A 22,501-nucleotide genomic window follows, 5' to 3' on the forward strand; every position below is an offset into this window, starting at 1 on the left:
CAGCATGTATCTAAGATACTTATCGACGGAGGGGCTGCGATTAATATTATGCCTTATGTGATGTATCAGAAACTTGGTAAGGGAGATCAAGACTTGACCAAAACTGATATGATGCTGAAGGATTTTGAAGGTAATGTGTCACCGGCTAAAGGGGCAGTATGCGTTGAATTGACCATCGGCAGCAAAACCTTACCGACGATGTTCTTTGTCATTAATGGCAAGGGTGCATATAATCTGCTTCTAGGGAGGGATTGGATTCATGATAATTGTTGTGTTCCTGCTACAATGCATCAATGCCTTATACAGTGGATTGGGGATAAGATTGAGTTTGTCCCTGGTGATTCTTCTTATATCATCGCATTGGCAGAATCAGATACTTATAAGCGAACTAAATGCATATCAGGAGAAGTTTGGGAAAAAGAGTTTCTTAGAGTTGCTGATTATGAAATTCCACCAATCCAAGCAGTCGGTTCTGAAGAAGAGTTTTAATGGATAGGTTTGCCGATGATGAAAAATTAGGTCAAGGGTTCACATCGGTAGATGATTTAGTAGAAGTAGATATTGGTGATGGCGATAGGCCAAGACCTACTTTTATTAGTGCTAAGTTAGATTCCAAGTGTAAGCAGTAAATAACTGATTTGTTAAAAGAGTATAAAGATTATTTTGCTTGGGATTATACTGAGATGCCTGGATTAGACCGATCGATAGTTGAACATCGGTTACCTATCAAATCTGGATTTCGGCCACATCAGCAGCCAGCGCGCCGATGCAACCCTAATATACTTCCTGACATTAAGGCTGAAATAACTAAATTAATTGAGGCAAAGTTTATTCAACAGTGTCGATATGCAGAGTGGATCTCTAATGTGGTTCCTGTTTATAAGAAAAATGGAAAACTTCATGTTTGTATTGATTTTAGGAATCTTAACAAAGCCACACCGATGGATGGCTATCCAATGCCGATTACTGATTTGTTGATTGATGCTGCAGTCGGACATCAAATTATCAGCTTCATAGATGGTAATGCAGGTTACAATCAAATATTCATGGCTAAAGAAGATATTCTCAAGACTGTTTTCAGATGTCCAGGTCATGTAGGGTTGTTTGAGTGGATAGTCATGACATTTGGTTTGAAAAATGCCGGCGCTACTTATCAAAGAGCTATGAACTTTATTTTTCATGAATACATCGACACATTAGTGGAGATCTACATTGATGATGTAGTGATTAAGTCTGGAGATATCACAAAACATCTAGCCGATCTACGAAAGATACTGGAGTGCACAAGGAAGCATGGATTGAAGATGAATCCTAATAAATATGCATTTGGTGTATCGGCGGGTCAATTCTTGGGTTTTATGGTGCATCAGCGGGGCATCAAAATTAGTAGGAAGTCTATTGATGTAATTAACAAGGTGGTTGCTCCTGCCAATAAAACTGAATTACAATCTTTGATCGGTAAGATTAATTTTATTAGAAGATTCATATCTAATCTGTCGTGTAAGATCAAGGCTTTCAGTCCATTACTTAAATTGAAAGCCGATCAGGAATTTGTATGGGGAGCTGAGCAACAGTTAGCCCTAGATGAAATTAAGAAATATTTAACAAATCCTCCAGTGCTAGTTCCACCTCAACACGAGAAACCTTTTAGGTTGTATTTGTCAACTGATGATACCGTTATCGATTCAGCTCTTATTCAAGAATTTGAAGGGAAAGAACGTGTTATTTATTATTTGAGCAAAAGATTAGTGGATGCTGAGACAAGGTATTCGGCCATCGAAAAATTATGTCTGTGTTTATACTTTTCTTGTGTCAAATTAAGATATTATTTGTTATCTGCTGAATGTACGGTCATATGCAAAGACGACGTAGTCAAGTATATGCTATCGATGCCGATATTAAGTGGTAGAATCAGCAAGTGGATGTTAGCATTATCAGAATTTGAACTACGTTACGAATCGACTAAGGCAGTTAAGGGGCAAGTTATGGCTAATTTTGTCACTCAGCATTGTAATACAGTGGACTCTCTGGAGGTTCCTCCTTGGACACTTTTCTTCGATGGGTCCACATGTGGTGAAGGAGCAGGTATCGGCATTGTGTTGATTTCACCTCAAGGAAGGAAGTATGAGTTTTCATTGCCGATTGTTGCTACATCGACAAACAATCAGGCTGAATACCAAGCCTTGATAAAAGGGTTAGAATTGCTGAAGGAGATACGTGCCGATGCTATTGAAATCTTTGGTGATTCTATGCTAGTTATAAATCAATTGGCCGGGATTTATGAATGCCGAAGTGAAGTTTTAATTTCGTATTATGAAAGATATTTGCAATTGTTGAAAGGGTTTAGAGATTTTCGTCTTGAACATATTTCTCGACTGCATAATGAAGAGGCTAATCGACTAGCTCAGCATGCTTTAGGGTATCAGCCTATTCAGGAAGTGCTAACATCGGCAGTCGATACCGATGACTGGAAAAAGGAGATTGTCGATTATTTAAAGGATCCATATAAAAAGGTTGAAAGACGTATAAGGTTCCAAGCTACCAAGTATGTGCTCCTCGATGATGAATTATATTATCGAACTATAGATGGAGTTTTACTCAGATGTGATAGCAGTGATGAATCGAAAAGCTTGATGGGTGAAATTCATGAAGGAGTGTGTGGAGCGCATCAATCGGCTTTCAAGATGAAGTGGATGATCAGAAGGAATGGATACTATTGGCCAACTATTCTTGAAGATTGTTTTAAATATTTTAAAGGATGTCAGGGGTGTCAAAAGTTTGGTAATATTCAAAGAGCGTCTGCATCGGCTATGAACCCTATAATTAAACCTTGGCCCTTCCGGGGATGAGCTATCGATCTCATCGGTCAAATTTATTCACCATCGAGCATAGGACATAAATTTATTCTGGTTGCTACCAATTATTTCATAAAATGGGTTGAGGCAATTCCTTTAAAAAAGGTGACATCGGCTAATATGATCGATTTTGTGAAAGAGCATATTATTTACCGATTTAGTATTCCTCAAACTATCACTACCGATCAGGGTACTTGTTTACATCGGGAGAATTTGATGAGTTTGCTATAGGTATGGGAATTAAAGTTTTAAATTCTTCTCTATATTATGCTCAAGCTAATGGTCAGGCTGAGGCTTCTAACAAAGGGATCATCAAACTCATTAAAAATTAAAAAAAATCCTAAGAGGTGGCATACAGTATTAAATGAAGCCTTGTGGTCATATCGGATGTCATGTCATGGTGCAACCAAAGTAACGCCCTATCAGTTAGTATATGGACACGACGCAGTATTGCCTTGGGAAATTAAAACTGGCTCTAGGCGAATACGTTCTCAAAATCAGCTGACAGCCGATGATTATGATACTCTTATGAAGGATGAGTTGGAAGATGTGGCGGGTCATCGGTTAAGGGCTTTAGTTAGCATCGAAGAAAATAAGAAAAGAGTAGCCAGATGGTATGACAAAAAGGTGAAAGTAAAGGAGTTTGCTGATGGAGATCTGGTCTGGAAATTGATTTTATCGATTGGGACTAAAAGTTCAAAGTTTGGAAAGTGGTCTCCTAATTGGGAAGGTCCATATCGGATAAATTAGTCTGTTCCTGGTAACGCATATATTCTAGAAACCCTCGAAGGGGTTGTGTTTCCCAGAGCATTAAATGGAAAATATTTAAAGAAATATTACTCTAGTATCTGGATAGATGCATAAAAGTATAAGTGCCGATAACAGTCCTATCGGCTAGAATTATACAAGGATGTTAATGTCTCATAAAGTGCCGATGCAATAGACAAGGGTTACAAGTTTAACAAGGATTGGATAGCCAATATCGCACACAGGCGAATCTGATCGGCTTCCTTCATTTCTTTGATGTCTTCATCGACAGCACCCTCCACAGGCTTGAGTTTTTTCTTCATGGCCAAGGCTTTGCGAGCCTGGATGTCTCTTTCTTGCTGAAGGGCCTTGATGGCATTGGGTAGCTAGCTTTCTTCTTGTTGGGCATGAATTAAGGCTGCCTCGACTTCTTTCAATTCAGCCAATAGAGCCATCCTCTTTGCCGATAAATCTAAGATTTTCTGCTTAAGTTCAGCGCCTGAAGTCTGCAAGTTGCCGATGCCCTTGTGCTTCTCATCGGCAATCTGTTTTAGTTGCCGATGCCCTTGTGCTTCTCATCTGCAAGTTGCCGATGCCCTTGTGCTTCTTTGAGTTACCGAATCAATATCAAAACCAATTTTTACTCCTATTTGCATCTACTTACTTTTCGGCGACTTCATCAATTTATATATTTTTCCTTTTTACAAGTTCTCATTGATTCGGTGAGTTGCATCGCTTCAGTGCGACCTTTGACGATTCTCGAGTTCCGCGTGAGTACCTCTTGGCCGTGACTTCCGGGCGTATCGCTGTTGTCAGGACCAAAGTGCTCGTATCTTCATCCTTGTCGATTAACAGGTCAAATCGACTGGCACGCTTTGGATATCGATTCGGGTATTAGCCCTTTGTGTTTGCAGATCCACTTTTGCATCAACAAAAGTATAGTAGCAGAAGAAGCGGTGTTGTCGGCAAGCGCGCCCCTGCTGATGTCCCTCGCCGGCTTACTCCGGCGGCGGCGACGACGACGACGGCAAGTGCTGTCGGCGCCCTCCATGGCCCCATGCGCGGCCCCATCCAAGCTCGGTGGACCACCGTGTGGTGCTTGGGAGGTCGGAGGGTCACCACGAGCAGAGTGTCGTGGTAGGTTGGCACCCGTCGTCGCTGACTTCACAGGCCTGTGCCGCTTGCAGTCCCTGATGAAAGGTCCTAATGGCTAAAGGGGGGTGAATAGCCAAATAAAAAAATTCTACAACAACACTTAACCAAAAGGTTAGACAATTATGAGGTAAAGCAAGTATTGCGCTAGCCTACTCAAAATGCAAGCCACCTACCACAATTCTAGTTTAGATAGTGTCAATTCACATAAGAGCAATGACACTACCCTATATTAGTGTGCTCTCAAAGGCTAACTAAAGAGCCACACCAATCAAGCATGCAAGCTCTCACAACTAGCTACACTAAAGAGCTTGTCAACTAGTTTGCGGTAAAGTAAAGAGAATGATCAAGAGGGTTATACCGCCGTGTAGATGAATGAACCAATCAATCACGAAGATGAATAAAAATGATGACCAATCACCTCGGAATCAATGATGAACACAATGATTTTTACCGAGGTTCACTTGCTTACCGACAAGCTAGTCCTCGTTGTGGCGATTCACTCACTTAGAGGTTCACGTGCTAATTGGCTTCACACGCCAAACCCTCAATAGGGTGCCGCACAACCAACACAAGATGAGGATCACACAAGCCACGAGCAATCCACTAGAGTACCTTTTGGTGCTCCGTCGAGGAAAGGTCAAGAACCCCTCACAATCACCATGATCGGAGCCGGAGACAATCACCACCTCCGCTCGACGATCCTCGCTGCTCCAAGTCGTCTAGGTGGCGGCAACCACTAAGAGTAACAAGCGAAATCCACAGCGAAACATGAACACCAACTGTCTCTAGATGCAATCACTCAAGCAATGCACTTGGATCACTCCCAATCTCACTAAGATGATGAATCAATGATGTAGATGAGTGGGAGGACTTTGGCTAGGCTCATAAGGTTGCTATGTCAATGAAAATGGCCAAAGATATGAGCCACAGCCGGCCATGGGGCTTAAATAGAACCCCCCACGAAATAGAGCCGTTGTACCCCTTTACTAGATACTCTGTGCTCTGACCGGACCCTAGACCTAGCGTTCGGTCCACAGATGGACGCCACGCGTCATCAGCTTCAAACGCTGTTCATCAGATTCCAACGGTTATGACGCTGACTGGACGCTCCGGTAAAAATGACTGGACGCTGGAACCTCAGCGTCCGGTCGAGTACAGTAAGGGTCGAAACCTGGTTTTCCTCGACCGGACGCGTCCGGTCCACCTCGACCGGACACAACCCAGCGTTCGGTGGTAAACCCTAGCCACTGTACCGACAGTCAACGCGACCGGATGCAGGCAGTCAGCGTCCGGTCACTGGACCGACGCTGGCATCAGCTCTGTTCTCACTTCTATCTTCTTCACCCTTGCTCTAATGTGCTAACCACCAAGAATTTGCATCCGGCGCAATAGAAAATAGGCATTTCATTTTCCCGAAAGCGCCGAATCCCGCCGAGCTTGCGAGGCGGGAGGGAGAGAGGGACCCAAACCCATCTCAACTCTGCAAACACCTTGTGCACATGTGTTAGCATATTTTTACAAATATTATCAAGGGTGTTAGCACTCCACTAGATCCTAAATGCATATGCAATGAGTTAGAGCATCTAGTGACACTTTGATAACCGCATTCCGATACGAGTTTCACCCCTCTTAATAGTACGGCTATCAAACCAAAATGTGATCACACTCTCTAAGTGTCTTGATCATCAAAACAAAATAGCTCCTACAAGTTATACATTTGCCTTGAGCTTTTTGTTTTTCTCTTTCTTCTCTTCAAGTTTAAGCCCTTGATCATCTCCATGCTATCACCATTGTTATGTTATGATCTTCATTTGCTTCTCTACTTGAAGTGTGCTACCTATCTCATGATCACTTGATGAACTAGGTTAGCACTTAGGGTTTCATCAATTCACCAAAACCAAACTAGAGCTTTCACCTGGCGAGGTGGCGGTAGCCGTGGCAGCGCAGGCAACGTTGTGGCAACCGACAAGTTGCGACGTGGTGCGAGTAGGAGAGACAATTAAAGCATATGTCGCGAAGCTCTGCAGGGATCCTCCATGCCTGTGGGAGCTGCTTTTGGCGATGCTCAACTGAGGCAGTCACAGGTTGCGTCTCCGGCCGTGGGAGGATCTCCCGCCACCCATCAACGTTGGGGGCGGAGATCCATCCGCGGCGACCAAGGCGTTGGCGGGTAGGGATATGACCATCCAATGGCCGAGTAGGCAGGCCGTGCACTAGCTGGGGGTGCAGCCAGCTGCGTCTCCTCCATCTTCGCCCAGGTCCCTGCCGTCCAGCGTCCACCACGCCACGGCCTCGAGTCATGATCGGACGAGTCTGGGCGCATGGCGGGGACGCATCTACCGGCTTTGTCGGGCGACGAACGACGTCGAGGTAGGTTGTAGGGTTGTCGTCGTCGGACTCGTCGCCGCCGTCGTCCGCCCACCAGAGAAGCAACCCGTGTGGAACGGGGCCGCGTCCTGGGGAGAGAGGGGAGAGGCTGTGGGAGGCATGAGGTGCCGGCCGCCGGTAGGACGACGCGCACGGCGCCAGGCTCGCCCGCCCCCCCACTCCCAATCAGAGGCGACGTACTGCCGTTAGGCGCGGCTGGCGCCTCGGCTGCTATTGACCCAGGCGAGGTGGCCACAGCGGCGACAACCGGCACAGGCGACAACGGGGGGTGGTGGATCGCTGGTGGAGGACAGCGCCAGCCGCCGCGGCGTGCCGCTGACCTTAGAGGACGCGGACCCAGACGAGGGCCGCGCGGCTCGAGATGCGACCCCACAGGGGCTTCCCGACTCCGGCAGTGGCCGCAGCTGCTGCTGCGGGTGGGGCGCCGAGGTGGCTTCCATAGCCTTCTGCGTGACATGGCCGTCGTCCTCCTGGCCACTGGTGATCGCGGTGGAGCCCGCTAGAGGAATGGAGGGGCCGGTGACCGCAGCAAGCTGAGGTGGGGGAGGGGACTCCGTGGCGACCAGCTCCACGACGGCCGCTGCCGCCGCCAGTGGTGGGGAGGTACCAGGAGCGGAGGGAGGGGCGGAGGCGGCCCCGTGGTGGCCTGCGCCGGCACCGGCGAGGTCAGGGAGGGCCCGCATGGCTGGGAGATGGTGCCTCGCGGGGAGGGAGCAGTAGGGGATTGGGGGGGGGGGGGGGGCGGGAGGGGGAGCCGGCCGTCAGCCCGCACCGGCGCCGTCGCCGTTGCCGGCGAGGTCAGGGCGATTAGGTGGCGTTCGTTGTCCCCAGAGCCTCGTTTGCTGACAGGAGCAGCGTTGTCGTCCGGTCCGGGTAACCCACGGCAACCCACGTTGGATTCTTTTTTTGCTTCGATTCGATGAGGAAGGCCGCCGTGCTCTACGCTGCCAGCATCCATGTATTTTCTTTGGTGTCCGGTCACCGGCGCCGGCGCGGCGCGTTGGGCGTGGCTTGAACAGGGCTTTGTTTTCTCCCATGCCTACGCGTCACTGCTCGGTGCTCACTTGACTAGGATGATAGTTGCCGATCGATTTTCTCTGTATGAGACAACGACGGTCTCACTACTCGCGATGCCAAACAGTTCTCTATGGCGACGGTGAGCACAGCACACGCATTATTGTCTTCATTCATGCACCGAACAAATCGGACCAATCCTATTCGTGCGTATTGAGTGGACTATGAGTGTAGAAAGGGACACATGAACTCAATTTTCCCCGCTAATAAGGGCTGGGTCACCATCTTTGCACGTTGCCATCCTAGTATATGTAATTATGTTCCGGCCTACCTAATGTTGTGTATTATAGAGCTATACGCACTATCTATTTGTATCCTTATACCACGCACCCGTCTTAGTTTTGAGAACAAGGTAACAAATCCATGCAGTTTAAGACAGACAGTATGTATCAACCTACTCAGCACTCTTGTCCTACTATGATCAAAGGACGGACGTTTGAACTGTTCTCCAATGTAGTTAACTGTAAATTTGGCTATATATGCTTGTAACGTTAGGAATGGTAAATTCTTGGTGAAAATATTGGATTGTTTAGTATAGATGATGACTAAGCCAAATCGAGGTTGGGGCTACCATGGTCGATATTATTGTCTTTTTGTTCAATACATGGTTCTAAATAGTCTGCTATAGCTTTTCAGATGACATACTGCTATGGTATTGCTTGTTGTTCGGCCACTGCAGCTAAAGATGCTTTAGCTCCACTAGACACCACTATTTTGCCTCGCTGTGAAATTCTCTTAGTGTCGCTGACCCCCGACGAAGGAAAATATCCATTCTTTACTGTAGATGACTGTAATCTATAGCTTATCGATGTGTTATTTACTAAGTAACTGATGTAATGAGCCATTAAAACTATTGAGTTGTTCATTGTTGAATGTTGGATGACTACGAACCTAGATTATAGACACTGAGTATGTTATTTGATTGAATGACTTTTTTTGCGATTATTTGATTGAATGACTTAAATAATGGATATGTACACATGTTCTCCTAGAGCTTTGGTTATGTGTTTGAGTTCATGAACTTTTTCTAGTTTCTTGTTTCTGTGCATAGTTAGTTACTCCTTCTATTTCAAATTAAAAGTCTTTATTTTTTAAATACGTATCTTTTATATGCTAGATATAACGTATATTCATGTGCATAGCAAAAGCTAGGCACTTACAACAACTCTAGTGTGCCTCCAAACCGAACTGTAGGCTGAGGTGGATGTTTGATCAACGAACAAAATACATTGTAGGCATCACCATAGGATGTGAGAGCTCAAAATTAAATCTTATTTCTAGTTCGAACCATCAACAATAAAAAAAGTGAAGCGCAGCTCTTGAGTCTCTTGCACATGCAGCTGATTCAAGGCAATTGTTTATTTTTAATTGTTGCATAGGTCTCATCAACCTATGCTTACTCAGGAAGAATCAAACCATCAGCAATATTGATTTTCACCGGACCTCTCGTAGGGTCTATTTGGATCCTCTCCTCTAAATTTTAGAGCTCTAAAAATTTTAGAGCGCTTTAGCTTAGTTTTAAGATCTAAAGCTCTATTGTGAGATTAGCTAAAGTTTAGAGCTAACTTTAGACCACCTATTTGAGACTTTAGCTCTAAAATTTAAAGTAGAAGATTCAAACAAGCCCTTAGCCTCAGTTCGATGTGGAGGACTAGAGATGCTCTTAGAAAATCTAAAAGGAAAAAGTCTACTTAACCCCCCACCTATCATACTTGGTCTACTTCACCCCCAACTATGAAATCGTCTGTTTTACTCCCTGAACTATCTAAAACCGTCTGTTTTACCCCCTGGACGGTTTTTCAGCGGCGGTTTTGCTACATTAACAACGGTTTGCCACAGTAACGGTGGGTTTGCTACAGTACCCGTGCTTTTGAATTTCTTTTTTTTTTATTTATTTTCGGTGAATTTTTGAAAAATCATAGTAAATCATAGAAAAATCATAAAATGAAAAATCTAATTTTATTGGACTCCACATGAGTAGATCTACATAGTGAATATATAATACGGTATACTTTAATACAAAATTTTTACTGTAGCCTTAGATTAATTGGAAAATCTAATTTTGTCTGTAATTAATTGGAATAATTCATAGCTGCAGCTTCTATGGTCCAATTGTGGTGAAATTTTTATGGTACGCTAATTATTGTATGCTTGAACTATAGTAAAAATTTCGTACTCATTGGACTATGTATAACTTAGTTATAGATAAATTCCAATTAATTACAGACAAAATTGGATTTTCCAATTAATCTAAAGCTACAAAAAATTTTGTACTAAAGCATACCGTATTATATATTCACTGTGTAGATCTACTCATGTGGAGTCCAATAAAATTAGATTTTTCATTTTATGATTTTTCTATGATTTACTATGATTTTTCAAAAATTCACCGAAAATAAATAAAAAAGGAAATTCAAAACCACGGACACTGTAGCAAACCCACCGTTACTGTGGCAAACCCACTGTTACTGTAGCAAAACCGCCGCTGAAAACCGCCCGGGGGGGGGGGGGGTAAAACAAACAGTTTTAGAAAGTTCAGGGGGGTATAACAGACGGTTTCATAGTTGCGGGGTGAAGTAGACCAAGTGTGATAGGTGAGGGGGTTAAGTAGACTTTTTCCAAATCTAAAATGGCTTATAATTTAGAATAGAGTGAGTAAGTATTTTTCATGTGTTTCTATAAAACTGCTAATGAAATAGCTTCTGATGTATCCTGCTATGTTTTTTTTTATATTTTTGGAGGAGTCCATCGCTAAATAGCTCAGCTGCGTTTTGAAACCTTGGTTCAGTATGTGCATGTCTAAATTCCATGATCAGATCCAGTGGCGAAGCTAGAGCAAATTAGAGGATGATGTGTCTAACTTATAGATATGTAAACTTGAGTCGTAATCATGGTGAAAAATCGATCTACTCAATGGTACTTAATTTTTCCGTGTGCGTGCATCTGCACCCACAAGCTTGTATATAGCTTCGCCAAATCAGATCCAAATACTAGCATTGATCCAAGTGAGTGATTGGGACAAGTGTGAACAGAGACCAGACAATTAATCTTGATGAGCTACACATCACAGCCCATGAGCTTGGACAACTTGATGCTCCTTTTTCTGAGGATGAGGTGTGGAGAACTATCCGCCAACTGCCGAGCAATAAAGCGCCAGGACATGATGGATTTATAGGTAAGTTCTATCAAACTTGCTGGTCAATTATAAAGCAAGACATTATGAATGCAGTTTCTACCATTGGCAGTAGAAAATTTAGAAACCTGAAAACTCTTAATACAACTTATATTACCTTGCTGCCCAAAAGGGACTAGGCAAGGAATGTTAAGGATTTTCGTCCTATAAGCCTGGTGCATAGTTTTGCTAAATTGATCACAAAAATCCTTGCAAATAGGCTGAAGAATGCCAAATAGACTAAAGTCTGGTGCATAGTTTTTAATTTTCAAACAACCTTGTATGTTGACATGATTTATAACAAACATGTAGCTCTAAATGGGATTTATAACTTGTAGTTGACAATATTTTTATCTAAAATCATATAGAGTTCCAAATATTTATTTTTAATTTCTCGTATTTATTTATTTTTATTTATTTTCAAACCTTATTAGAAATTGACGTGGTCTACATCAAAGTTATAGATCTCAGTATAATCTAAAATTCTGTAGTTGAAAACTTTTTTTAAGATCATCTAGAGGCATAATGAAAACTTTTTAAATTGGGATCATTTAGGGGCCCAAATAGTTGTTTTAAGTTTTTTTATTACAAGATTCATTTTTTATTTTTCTCAAATTACCTCGTATGCTATTAAATATGTAGTACTCGAAGAGATTTAAAACTTTCTAGTTGAATTTTTTTCTATTTAAAATCATTTAGGAGTCTAAATATTCAATAAAAAATAGCATGACTAAAAAATGAAGACATGTCCACATGCCACATCAGCCAAAATCACAATCGAAACTATGAACTATTTTAGGGGTATCTTTTCCAGTTTCAAAAGTTAAGGGGGTCAATTATCCCATATTCGAGTTTAAGTGTTTTGTTCTAAAAATTTAGCAATAAATTTAGGGAGAAAAATCAGACTTTACCAAAAATAAAATCATCGGGAGCACATGTGGCCGTAGCCAATCATATATCACTGTCAAATACGGAGTAATACAGTAGGATGTGAAATGGAAATATTTTCCAAAAGGATCACAAGTAACAAAAGAGCACGTACCTTTTCCGAGGAATTATAGTGACGCAACAATGTCACCGCACAGCCGCGGTGCAACTTGAGAAAAAAAGGAGGAAAAATGACAAACACCCTGCCTCGTGAGATGAATTCCCAATACGTGTTGTTGTCAATGCCTCACATAGTCACATACTACAATGCATTCAAGTAATGACAAAACTAAATTCAATGGCCTAGTGTTCAGGCACCGCCCAATATTCATTACAAGTCATAATCATGGAAACTCCGTGAAAATGAACCACATTCTTGGCATCCTTTTTTTTTGTTTTTTTATACTCGATTATTTGGCGGCCATTTAAGAGCCAGGCGATGTTAGTTGAGCTACCGCCTGCCCCCTCCCCTCTCCCCCAAGGCCCCAACAACACCAGCATGGTCGGCTAGGGATGATGCTGACCTGGCAGAGGATGAGATGGGACCCATGCCGCTGACCAATGCTGTGCGAGTGTACAATTCCCTGCTCTCAAGTGTCGGATGTCTCAGGATAAGCAGCCCATGAGAGAGAGAGAGAGAAGAGAGAGAGAGAGAGAGAGAGAGAGAGAGATTTTTAGAAGGTCTTTTCTTGTGAACATGATTGTAGTGTAGCTGGTTAAGTTTTCTTTTAAATTTTAATAAAGAGATGGAGGTTACAGGCTATGAAAATTTGGTTGCTGCTGGTAAAGAAGTAGAACAGCACGGTACTTCACACAGAAGTTCAAGAGAATTCAGATGCAACGGGCAAGAATTCCAATCGCAACTTTTTTTTGAAAGATTTCCAACAAGCGCATCAAACTGTGCAATGTGCAAGGCAACTGTCGATGCGGGACCCATAGGATACACCGTAAGGAAGAGAGGAAATCTAGTTTAATTAGGATTCCTTCCATGTAATCCTAGTACTAATACTACTCTGTAATCCTACTAGGACTCTACATTGTAAACCAACTAGGACTCTGGTCTCCTGACTATATAAAGGAGGGCAGGGCTCCTTAAATGAGGGGTCTAGCAGAAGATAGATAACGTAACACAACACTTTTACAATCAATCCAACGCAAAGGCTAACGTTGACTGGACGTAGGGCTATTACTCGATCACGGTCGAGAGCCCAAACCAGGATAAATCGACTGTCTCTTGCGTTTACCGTCGAGTTCTGCATACGCCGAAGCCCGAACAAACTGCCCCAGGTACCCCCGTGGCAGGCTATCGGTGGTGAAACATCGACAGCTGGCGCGCCAGGTAGGGGCTTTCGGCGAATTTGCATCCGAGAGCTCGACGGACCTCGACAACATGATCTTCTCGACGGGATCAACCTTCATCTTCGGTTCATGTATCTGCGAGGCAAGCGACGATGGCAATCTCCAAAGTCGTCTCCTCGAAGATTCGGATCACCATGAAGACATTTCTATTTCGGCGACTACGACGGATCAACTCACTGGAAGATTCGCGCGGCTCAAGATGTCCGATCCAACTCAGATTTCACAAACTCAGGCTCCGCATCCGAGATGGAGTCTTTACCGAGTTCTTTCAAAAAACCAAGTTCTTTTCCGGTGGGGCTCCAGAACGCGGCCTCAGCCTATCAAGAATACAACTCGGAGTATACTCAAAGTTCTTTCAAGAAGTCAGATCCTTTTCCGTTTGGACTCCACAACATGGCAAAATCTTATCAGGCATGGCCCGAAGGATCCCTCGATCCGGTGCTTAGAATGCCACTAAAAGGAGCTCAGGAAGGTCTCGTACTAACTATAACATCTCAAGACTGCATCGTCCACTGACCAGGTTCTGTTTCTGAGAACAGCGGTACCCAACTAGTCGGCACGACTGAAAGGTCCTTGTTTGGTTTTGGTAATTGAGTGACAACTTAGGTGGACTAATTGTGTTTATGTGAGATACACAGGTGATTAGTCCACAGGTACATGTGTGTGAGCAACATATGCCATGAAGGTGAAAATGGCTTGAAAATGTTGCAAAGCTCACACATGTGATGATGAAGGAGCTTAAATGCACATGAGACATGACATTGAGTCATGTGATCAAGGTGGAGAAGATCAAGACAAGACTTGGCTTGATAGACCGATTGCAAGCGTGAAGGGCAAGTCGAAGGCTTTGGAGTGATGGACCGCGTGGCGGTGAAGCTTGAGCAAGACTTGGCGTCGATGGACGATAGCAACGGTGAAGAGCAAGTAAAGTCAAGATCGATGAACCAATATGATCATGTAATAATATGAAGTGGATCATATCATTGTTGATCGTGTTGGTGCATATGTTGCATCGACATTAGAGGAGATGAAATGAAATACGCAAAGCAAAGGTATAACCTAGGGCATTTCATTTCACCGGTCATAGGTGTGTAGAGAAGTTTATGACCGGGTTTAGGATAGATGGCCGTACTATCAAGAGGGCCAAACTTATTTGCATATCGGTCATCTAGTGCCACTCAAGTGATCTAACTTTGCATTATCGCTAGGATCGAGTGGCGTGGCAAGTTGAGTGGCTAACATCCTTTGGAAAATGATTGTGAAAATGCTAACACACATACACATGGTGGTGTACACTTGGTGGTGTTGGCACATTTACAAAGGAGGTAGTGTTTGCAGGGTTGAGATGGGTTTGGGATTCGGCGCTTTCGGGAAAATGGAATGCCTATTTTCTATTGCGTCGGATGCAAATTCTTGGTGGTTAGCACATTGGAGCAAGGGTGAAGAAGTTAGAAGTGAAAACAAGTTGATCGCGAAGATGCTGGCGTCGGTCAACTGATCGGACGCTGGATCTGAATGCACCGGACGCTGGCAGGCTGCGTCCGGTTAGGCTGACGTACAATGACGTAGAAGCTGGAGTGTGACCGAACGCTGGTTGCATCCGATCAAGTGTGACCGGACGCGTCTGGTCGAGGTTAGTACCTTATTGGAAACAACCGGATGCTGGGGGTTTAGCGTCCGGTTAGTTGAAAGCTGCTGCGTCCGGTCAAGTCAAGTGACCGTTGGAACTAGGACACGTGGCCGTCTGCGAGCGACCGGACGCTGAGGTCCAGCGTCCGGTCAACACGACCGGAGCGTCCGGTCGGCCCGACCATTGCCCGATAAAGGGGTAACGGCTAGTTTAGCCCTTGGGGCTATAAATAGAAGTGGCCTTCGGCCATGGCTGGTGTGGAGCATCTCAAGGGACTTAGTGTCCATGCTTGTGAGTGCTTGGGATCCATTCATCACACATATACTTGATAGTGATCATTCGATTGTGTGAGTGAGCGATTCTAGTGCGATTGCATCGTGAGGTTGCATCGAGTGGCACTAGGTGATCGAGTTGCAAGCCGGTGGTGCTTGTTACTCTTAGAGGTTGCCACCTCCTAGATGGCTTGGTGGTGGTCTCCGTCGAAGCACGCAAGAAGCTTATGCGGTGCTCCAGAGAAATGCTTGTGAGGGGCATTGTGCTCGCCCCGCGGGAGCCGCGAAGAGTAACTCTAGTAAAGCGTGTCATTGAGCTACCCTCACTCAAAGGGTAGGTTCTTGCGGCGCCCGACGTGCGGGCTTAGCGGGTGATGCTAATTAGCCGCTGAACCACCAAGTGAGCGGTCGACACAACAGGGACTAGCGTGTTGGCAAACACGTGAACCTCGGGAGAAAAATCATCGTGTCAACCTTGTTCTTCCTATTGGTTTGTATCCCCATTACACAAGCTTGCAATTACTTTTATACATATTAAGCTTGCGTAGTTGCTCTTGTAATTAGATAGCTTGTGTAGCTTGCTAATTACCTTCCTGCTTGTGTAGCATAGAAGTAGCTCCCTTGCGTGGCTAATTTAGTTTTAGTAACCTTGTTAGTCACATTGCTTAGTTTGTGTAACTAAGTATTTACGCTCTCTAATTAGGCATTAATTGCCTTATTATTGAGCATTGCTAGTGAGCTTAGTTAGCTTTGTGCTTTTGCTTACTAGCATGTGTAGGAGCTCCCTTGTTGCTTAAAGTACTAGTGGCATAGGTTTATGTAACCGTGCTCCTAAAATTGTTTAGGAGAGCTCTAACTAGCCCGGCACCTTTGTTGCATAATTGTTATCTTTGCAAGGTGCTAGTGAACATATATAGTGGGGTATAGTCTTGGCTAGACCGATAGTTTTAATTCCACATTTGTATCGGTTAGCCGACGTGTTTAAGTTTTAGAAAAGACTATTCACCCCCCTCTAGTCGCCATCTTGACCCTTCAACGATGACGACAACAATCCTACCCTACCAAGAAGGAGACTCGATCTGTGACCTTGAAGCCTCTACTAAAGTTATCAACAACTCCAACAGTGTGGAAACCAACGCCGATAACAGAACAATTCACGCACGAGAAGTATTCATGGTTCACCGTCCTCGATCACCATTGGTCCCCCCAGAAGCACCCGACATCAGGTCATCGGATGAATCTAAGTCCAACATATCACCCTTTATCCAGGGACACGATGGTGAGACCGAGAATCAGAGGCAAGCTAGAGAAAGAAGAAACAAATTGAAACAAGGACGCCAACGCCGTGCTAGGCAGCGCAAGGAAGCTTGGATCAAATATGAGTCAGATCTAGCTGAGTACGATAGAAAAAATCAGAACAAGAAGTCAAAGAAAGACGCGCGGCGAATACACCCTACAAAAGGATCCGAGAAGCACTAGAAGAACTCAGAGCGATTCACTTCCTAGTGAAAAACAAGAATAGCTCCGGGACCTCCTCCGGTCAGCAGCCCTAAGAACGCATGACGGAAGGACCCGCTCAAGACTACCTACCAGGTCAACATCTCATAGGAAGGAAGATCAAAATCAAAGAAAGTTCGTTTTCGAAAGACTTGGATCAAGTGGAAGTCACAATAAAGAAAGTAGAAGGGACCATAGTCAAAACTACCGAGTCAAACAACCAAGAAAGATCAAAAGCAAAGTACCCATTCAGACAGCCCCGCAGAACTACTCTTACCAAGACAACAGTTGGCTAGAAGGAGGTGCTGAATCAGAATACACAGAAGCCGGAACACACGATATATTCCCCTGTTTTGCAAACAGACTTGCTTCAATATGACTACCTCACAAGTTCAAGCCGTCCAACCACTCTAAATATGATGGCAAGACCGAACCAAGGCAGTGGCTTAGGATTTACTCGTAGTCGATTGAACTAGCCAGAGGAGACGACGATATCAAGACCTTATTCTTTCCCATGGCCCTAGAAACCATGTCCCTCCAATGGTTCAACAAATTAAATCCAGGGTCAATCAGAAATTGGGAGGACTTGCAAAGAGTTTTCTGTGAAAATTTCGCGGGTATCATTACGCACCCTATCATCCACATAGAATTAAAAGGACTCAAGCAGAAAGGAGGCGAAAGTCTCAGAAATTACTATCGATGATTTGGCGAACTACGTGCTCAAGTACATGACATCACCGAACGAGAAGTAATCGAAGCTTTCTCTCACGAAATCATGGCTAGGTGGCAATTTCAGGACTTCTACAAAGAAAACCCGAGAAACAATGAAGAATTCAGACGCACATTAGAAAAGATGATTACTATAGAGGAGAAGACACGAGAAAGGTTCCCGGATAGAAACAATCAAGACAACCCGGACAAGCAAAATCATCGAAACATGACCCAAACCAAAAAGCAAAATGGCTGAAACAAGCCAGTTGTCTGACTACTCATCATAGTTTCCAACTACTTTGGCTGCGGTGACCAACTACTCGATAGCTCATGTCCAAGTACTCGCAAGCTGATGCTCAGGGGCTACAACCTCTGGGGTCTCCTGAGCGCAAAATGTTAGGATCGCACGCTGATTCTACCACGCGGCCATCAATCAAGTTGATTTACCTGGGTTGCTGAGGCCTTAATCCGTGAAGCCTACTCGCCAGAAAAGGAACCATTTTCTGGACCACGTCATCAAATAAGGAGCTTGCCCACCGCTGGCTGCCTTACTTGGCCACTACTTCATTGGGTGAGACACATGCCCCGCGCTGTCTTACTCGGTTGCTGCTCTACAAGTCGCCAGGACGTCCGACTACTCGGTCGCGGTGATCGACTACTCGGTTGGGGTGATCAACTACTCGACAGCTAAGGTCGACCTTGTTGCGGTGATTTGTAAATTCTAAGGTGGAGGTGATACGGGGTCTCCGATGAGGGGACTGCCCACCTGAAGCCTTTTGACGGATTATCTAGGTTGTCTTGCTCGGATCGGATCATGGTCGAACAAGAAGATTTTGCCTCAGTAAGATGAGCACGAATATGAGGATGCACGTGCATATTTATATGTACTTTCATTACTCAAGCGAAACAAAGGAAGAGGCATGACATGCAGCAGCATGCAAGAAGACATCAAGCACGCAAGCTAATTATGGAAAGTACTCGGTGGCGCAGCTGTGTTGACTTGCAACGGTATATGGATAGCTTGCTGCAGTTCGCGGGTTACTTGCATACACCCTTGAGAATGTCTACAAGATCCTACATATCCTCAGAAGAGGTTTTCAGTTCTCTGAACAACTCAGATTCAAGACCCTCCAACTTTTTATTCCAAATAGCAAGAAGCTCGGGGGCTACACTCAGTGAGTGCACTTTTTTCTTCGAAAAAGCGCACGTCACCAAGAAGACTTCTTCAAGACAGACCACTTCAAGGCCTCATGACAAAAAGAACCCGGATCGATCTATATCCGAGTTCTTTTTTATAAAGAACCCGGGTATATGCTCGGAGCCCTTCGACGAAGAATCAGAGCAATTTCAAGACAAGACCCTCCAGCTCCTTGTTCCAAACAACAAGAGGCTCGGGGGCTGCATGATGTGAGTACTTTTTCTTTAAAAAAGCACACACCACTCGAAGATCCCAAGAAGCGCTACATGGTTTCACTCAAGAAAGCACTCGGGCGACGCTTGTTCCTGCTCGGCAAGACCTGGAGGAACAAAACAAGGCTTCCAGAGTTCAACCATAAAGTGCTCGGGGGCTTGTCGATGCGGGACCCATGGGATACACCGCAAGGAAGAGAGAAAATCTAGTTTGATTAGGATTCCTCCCATGTAATCCTAGTAGTAATACTACCCTGTAATCCTACTATGACTCTACATTATAAACCAACTAGGACTCTGGCCTCCTGACTATATAAAGAAGAGCAGGACTCCTTAGATGAGGGGTCCAGCAGAAGACAGATAACGTAACACAACACTTTTACAATCAATCCAACGCAAAGGCTAACGTCGACTGGACGTAGGGCTATTACTCGATCACGGTCGAAGGCCCGAACCAGGATAAATCAACTGTCTCTTGCGTTTACCGTCGAGTTCTGCATACGCCGAAGCCCGAACAAACTACCCCGGGTACCCTCGTGGTAGGCTATCGGTGGTGAAACATCAACAACAACGAGACACAAAATGATAGCGCGTCTATGATTTTTTTATTTTACTCTAATTTTATGGCATTTAATTCAATACATAATAACTAATAATTGAGAAATGTTTTCTAAACGGAATAATCATGAGAAAAAGAAGAAATAGAAGAGAAGAAGCCAAAAGAGTGCGGTTCCAAAGAGGAAAGAGTGCACTCTTGGCAGACAACTCGAAGCCATTTTGGCCCATCTCAAGCCTTGCTGGGCTATTTGAGCCCAACAAAAACCCAGCATCAATAGTCTCTGGGCCAGGCCGTGCGAGAACGATTTCTCCTTTTCTTTCTTCTCATGAAAAAAAAAAATCAGCGAGAATCTCCGCGCAGGATCAAGCGTTCAGATCTCTGCCCGCGTTGGTTCAGCCCAGTGACGAAGCGTGCGTGCGTCCAGAAAGCATGTCTGAGTAGTGCGCGAGCATGGGCGGCGGAGGGCGGAGGGGTCCGCGGGGCCTGCCGCCGGCGAGGTCGAGGGTGCTGGGGAAGCTAGGACCCTCCTTCGGCTTCGGCGCCGGCTGCGGCTTCGGTGTTGGCGTCGGACTCATCGGCGGTAGTTACTCCTCCCTTGAACCCTGCACTCATTCTTGCTGCTATGGAACCGTCCAGAATCAGTCGACATGTAGCTGTTTGTGATGCGGAGTATCTCCATCTGGGACTCGTGGCACTCAACTCCTTGCGGTTTAGGCCGATCGATTGTTCGTTGTGGAAAAAAGGCCGATCGATTGATGAGTGATGACCAATCCTGATTGGAGAGGGCTGGAATGATTGGAGAGGGCTGGAATTGGGGATAGCTTATCATTTTCTGAACTTCATATGACTGTTACTCGGTGATACGTTAATGAAATGCAAATGGCACCAATGCCAAAATAAATGGTACTTCCAATGACTGTTACTCGGTGTTTATAATAAAAGGAAAAAAATAATTAAATCTGAGATATTCTGCACCTAATTGTCGTAAATGGATTATTGGTAAAGTAACTTCCGCAGCGCAGTCAGTGGATTTACCTTACTTTATGTTTAGATTCAGGATGTTTGTTGTATGGTGTTGCCCTTTCTTAATTGATGGTGAATTATTTACAATATGTATTTCATTGCTTGATGCGTCCAATGATGATGTAAAAGACTCTGAACTTTCAGTTAACTCCTATTTCTCGTATTACCAATGTGACTGAACAGGTGCAGGAGTTGGTTCTGGATTCCCTGGATTAACCTTGGGTTTTGGAGTTGGTGCGGGCTGTGGTATAGGGATTGGCTTTGGTTATGGTTTCGGAAAAGGAGTCGCTTATGATGAGAATGGGAGATATTCAAACATTGGGAGATCGAATCAGAGATCTAAGGGCATTCCATCTGAGTAAGATATAACTTCATGCAAAATACCTGATGTATCTGTGAAAACCAGGTTCTTTGAGCTGAGTAAATATTTTATTGTGTAATTTCTCCAATTACTCTGATGACATAAGGCATCACCAGCATATAGGAAATTAATTAACTGTTTCCATACCTTGGGTACATTTTCGTTATGCCTATTTCAGAATTATTCAGACCTTAAAAAAGCTAACTATTTAGATTATAGATTCAAAATAGTAATGTCTAGAAACCCTGCATATAATTTATGTGAATGCAATGTACCCTTGCAAACTTGGTAAGACTAATAAGTTACTCAAAACGACTTTTTTTTTTATCGAAAGATGATGTAGGGTTTAAGTCCAAAAATATGACATTAGTACTGTTGGTCAATGGTCTCTTGTCCAATTGAAGTACATTTTTCTTCCACAACGTTTTGATTTGGTCCCAGCAAGGTTATCAAGTCGTCCGGTTAATCACGATTAGTCGGGCTTATTGGTGCATGGTGATCGGTTATGCACTGCGATTAGTTGTGACTAGTCGGGTTAATTAGTGCCATGGCGACTAGGGTTCCCAGATATCTTTGCACGGTTACAAGAAAAAATATCTAATAGATTTGTGACATTTTTCAGAGACCAGATCGATATCCTGGTTGATGAACTGATCGAGAACGCAAAGAAACTAATCAAAGCAACATCAAAGGAGATCGATAAGTGGAGGCGAGCTTAATCCAATTGGCACCAGGATCTGCTGATGTTTATATGCTCAGGACATTGCGGTAGCATAAACCTCATTGAAACATACTATTGCTTGTGTGTAATTTGAGTTGATTCTTTGTAGGAGTCTGTACCTCGTGTGAAATGTTGTCCATATTTTACTTGTAGCAAATGCTAGGTTTGCCCAGCGTGTGCTAGGATATGATTGAATGCGATCACAGAGTTGACCATTACATTCTGAACAATATGCTGGATCGCTGTTTCAGATCCTTGAGTTGTTATAGCATGCCCATGGCCATTTTGTAATCGTGTAACTGTTGCCTTAATTGGTCGCGGACTCTACACTCCGTAGCTTACTCCAGTATGCCACTCACTCCAGTCCCAGACTCCCAGCTATTGAATAAAGTACTAAAGTGTAACCTTAATGGCTTAATCTTTATGTATTCTTGTTTAACAAGACTCAATGATTATTATTCAACATAATTCTGGGTCAAGTGAAGTGGGAGCTTATTAAGTTTTCTGTCAAATCTCTCCCACTTTTGTGCCGAAAAGATTCTCCATGATAAATAATTTAAACTCCATTCAGCAGTCCTTAAGAGACAAGTCATGTAGCTTTGATGATTAAGAATGGGAGCTCCATGGGAGAGGGTACTGT

General features: G+C 44.1%; 2 protein-coding genes across 2 annotated transcripts; one reads left to right on the forward strand and one right to left on the reverse strand.

Annotated features, from left to right (window-relative positions):
- Window positions 1-7,330: 7,330 nt before the first annotated feature.
- On the reverse strand, window positions 7,331-7,828 carry LOC136515838 (uncharacterized). Its single transcript, XM_066509321.1, has one exon. The coding sequence runs from the start codon at window positions 7,826-7,828 to the stop codon at window positions 7,331-7,333; it is 498 nt and encodes a 165-aa protein (XP_066365418.1).
- Window positions 7,829-20,170: 12,342 nt separating this feature from the next.
- Window positions 20,171-22,482, forward strand: LOC136516929 (uncharacterized). Its single transcript, XM_066510434.1, has 3 exons — window positions 20,171-20,336; window positions 20,963-21,137; window positions 21,763-22,482. The coding sequence occupies exons 1-3, from the start codon at window positions 20,207-20,209 to the stop codon at window positions 21,857-21,859; spliced, it is 402 nt and encodes a 133-aa protein (XP_066366531.1). The 5' UTR covers window positions 20,171-20,206; the 3' UTR covers window positions 21,860-22,482.
- The last annotated feature ends 19 nt before the right edge of the window (window positions 22,483-22,501 follow it).

The sequence above is a fragment of the Miscanthus floridulus genome, chromosome 17 (assembly GCF_019320115.1).
Source record: "Miscanthus floridulus cultivar M001 chromosome 17, ASM1932011v1, whole genome shotgun sequence".
In the NCBI taxonomy this organism is placed as follows: Eukaryota; Viridiplantae; Streptophyta; class Magnoliopsida; order Poales; family Poaceae; genus Miscanthus; species Miscanthus floridulus.

Coding starts and splice junctions, on each gene's coding strand:
- LOC136516929 (XM_066510434.1), top strand. CDS start 20,207: ATGGGCGGCGGAGGGCGGAGGGGTCCGCGGGGCCTGCCGCCGGCGAGG. Junction 20,337..20,962: donor TGGCGTCGGACTCATCGGCG/GTAGTTACTCCT, acceptor GTGACTGAACAG/GTGCAGGAGTTGGTTCTGGA. Junction 21,138..21,762: donor TCTAAGGGCATTCCATCTGA/GTAAGATATAAC, acceptor GACATTTTTCAG/AGACCAGATCGATATCCTGG.
- LOC136515838 (XM_066509321.1), bottom strand. CDS start 7,828: ATGCGGGCCCTCCCTGACCTCGCCGGTGCCGGCGCAGGCCACCACGGG.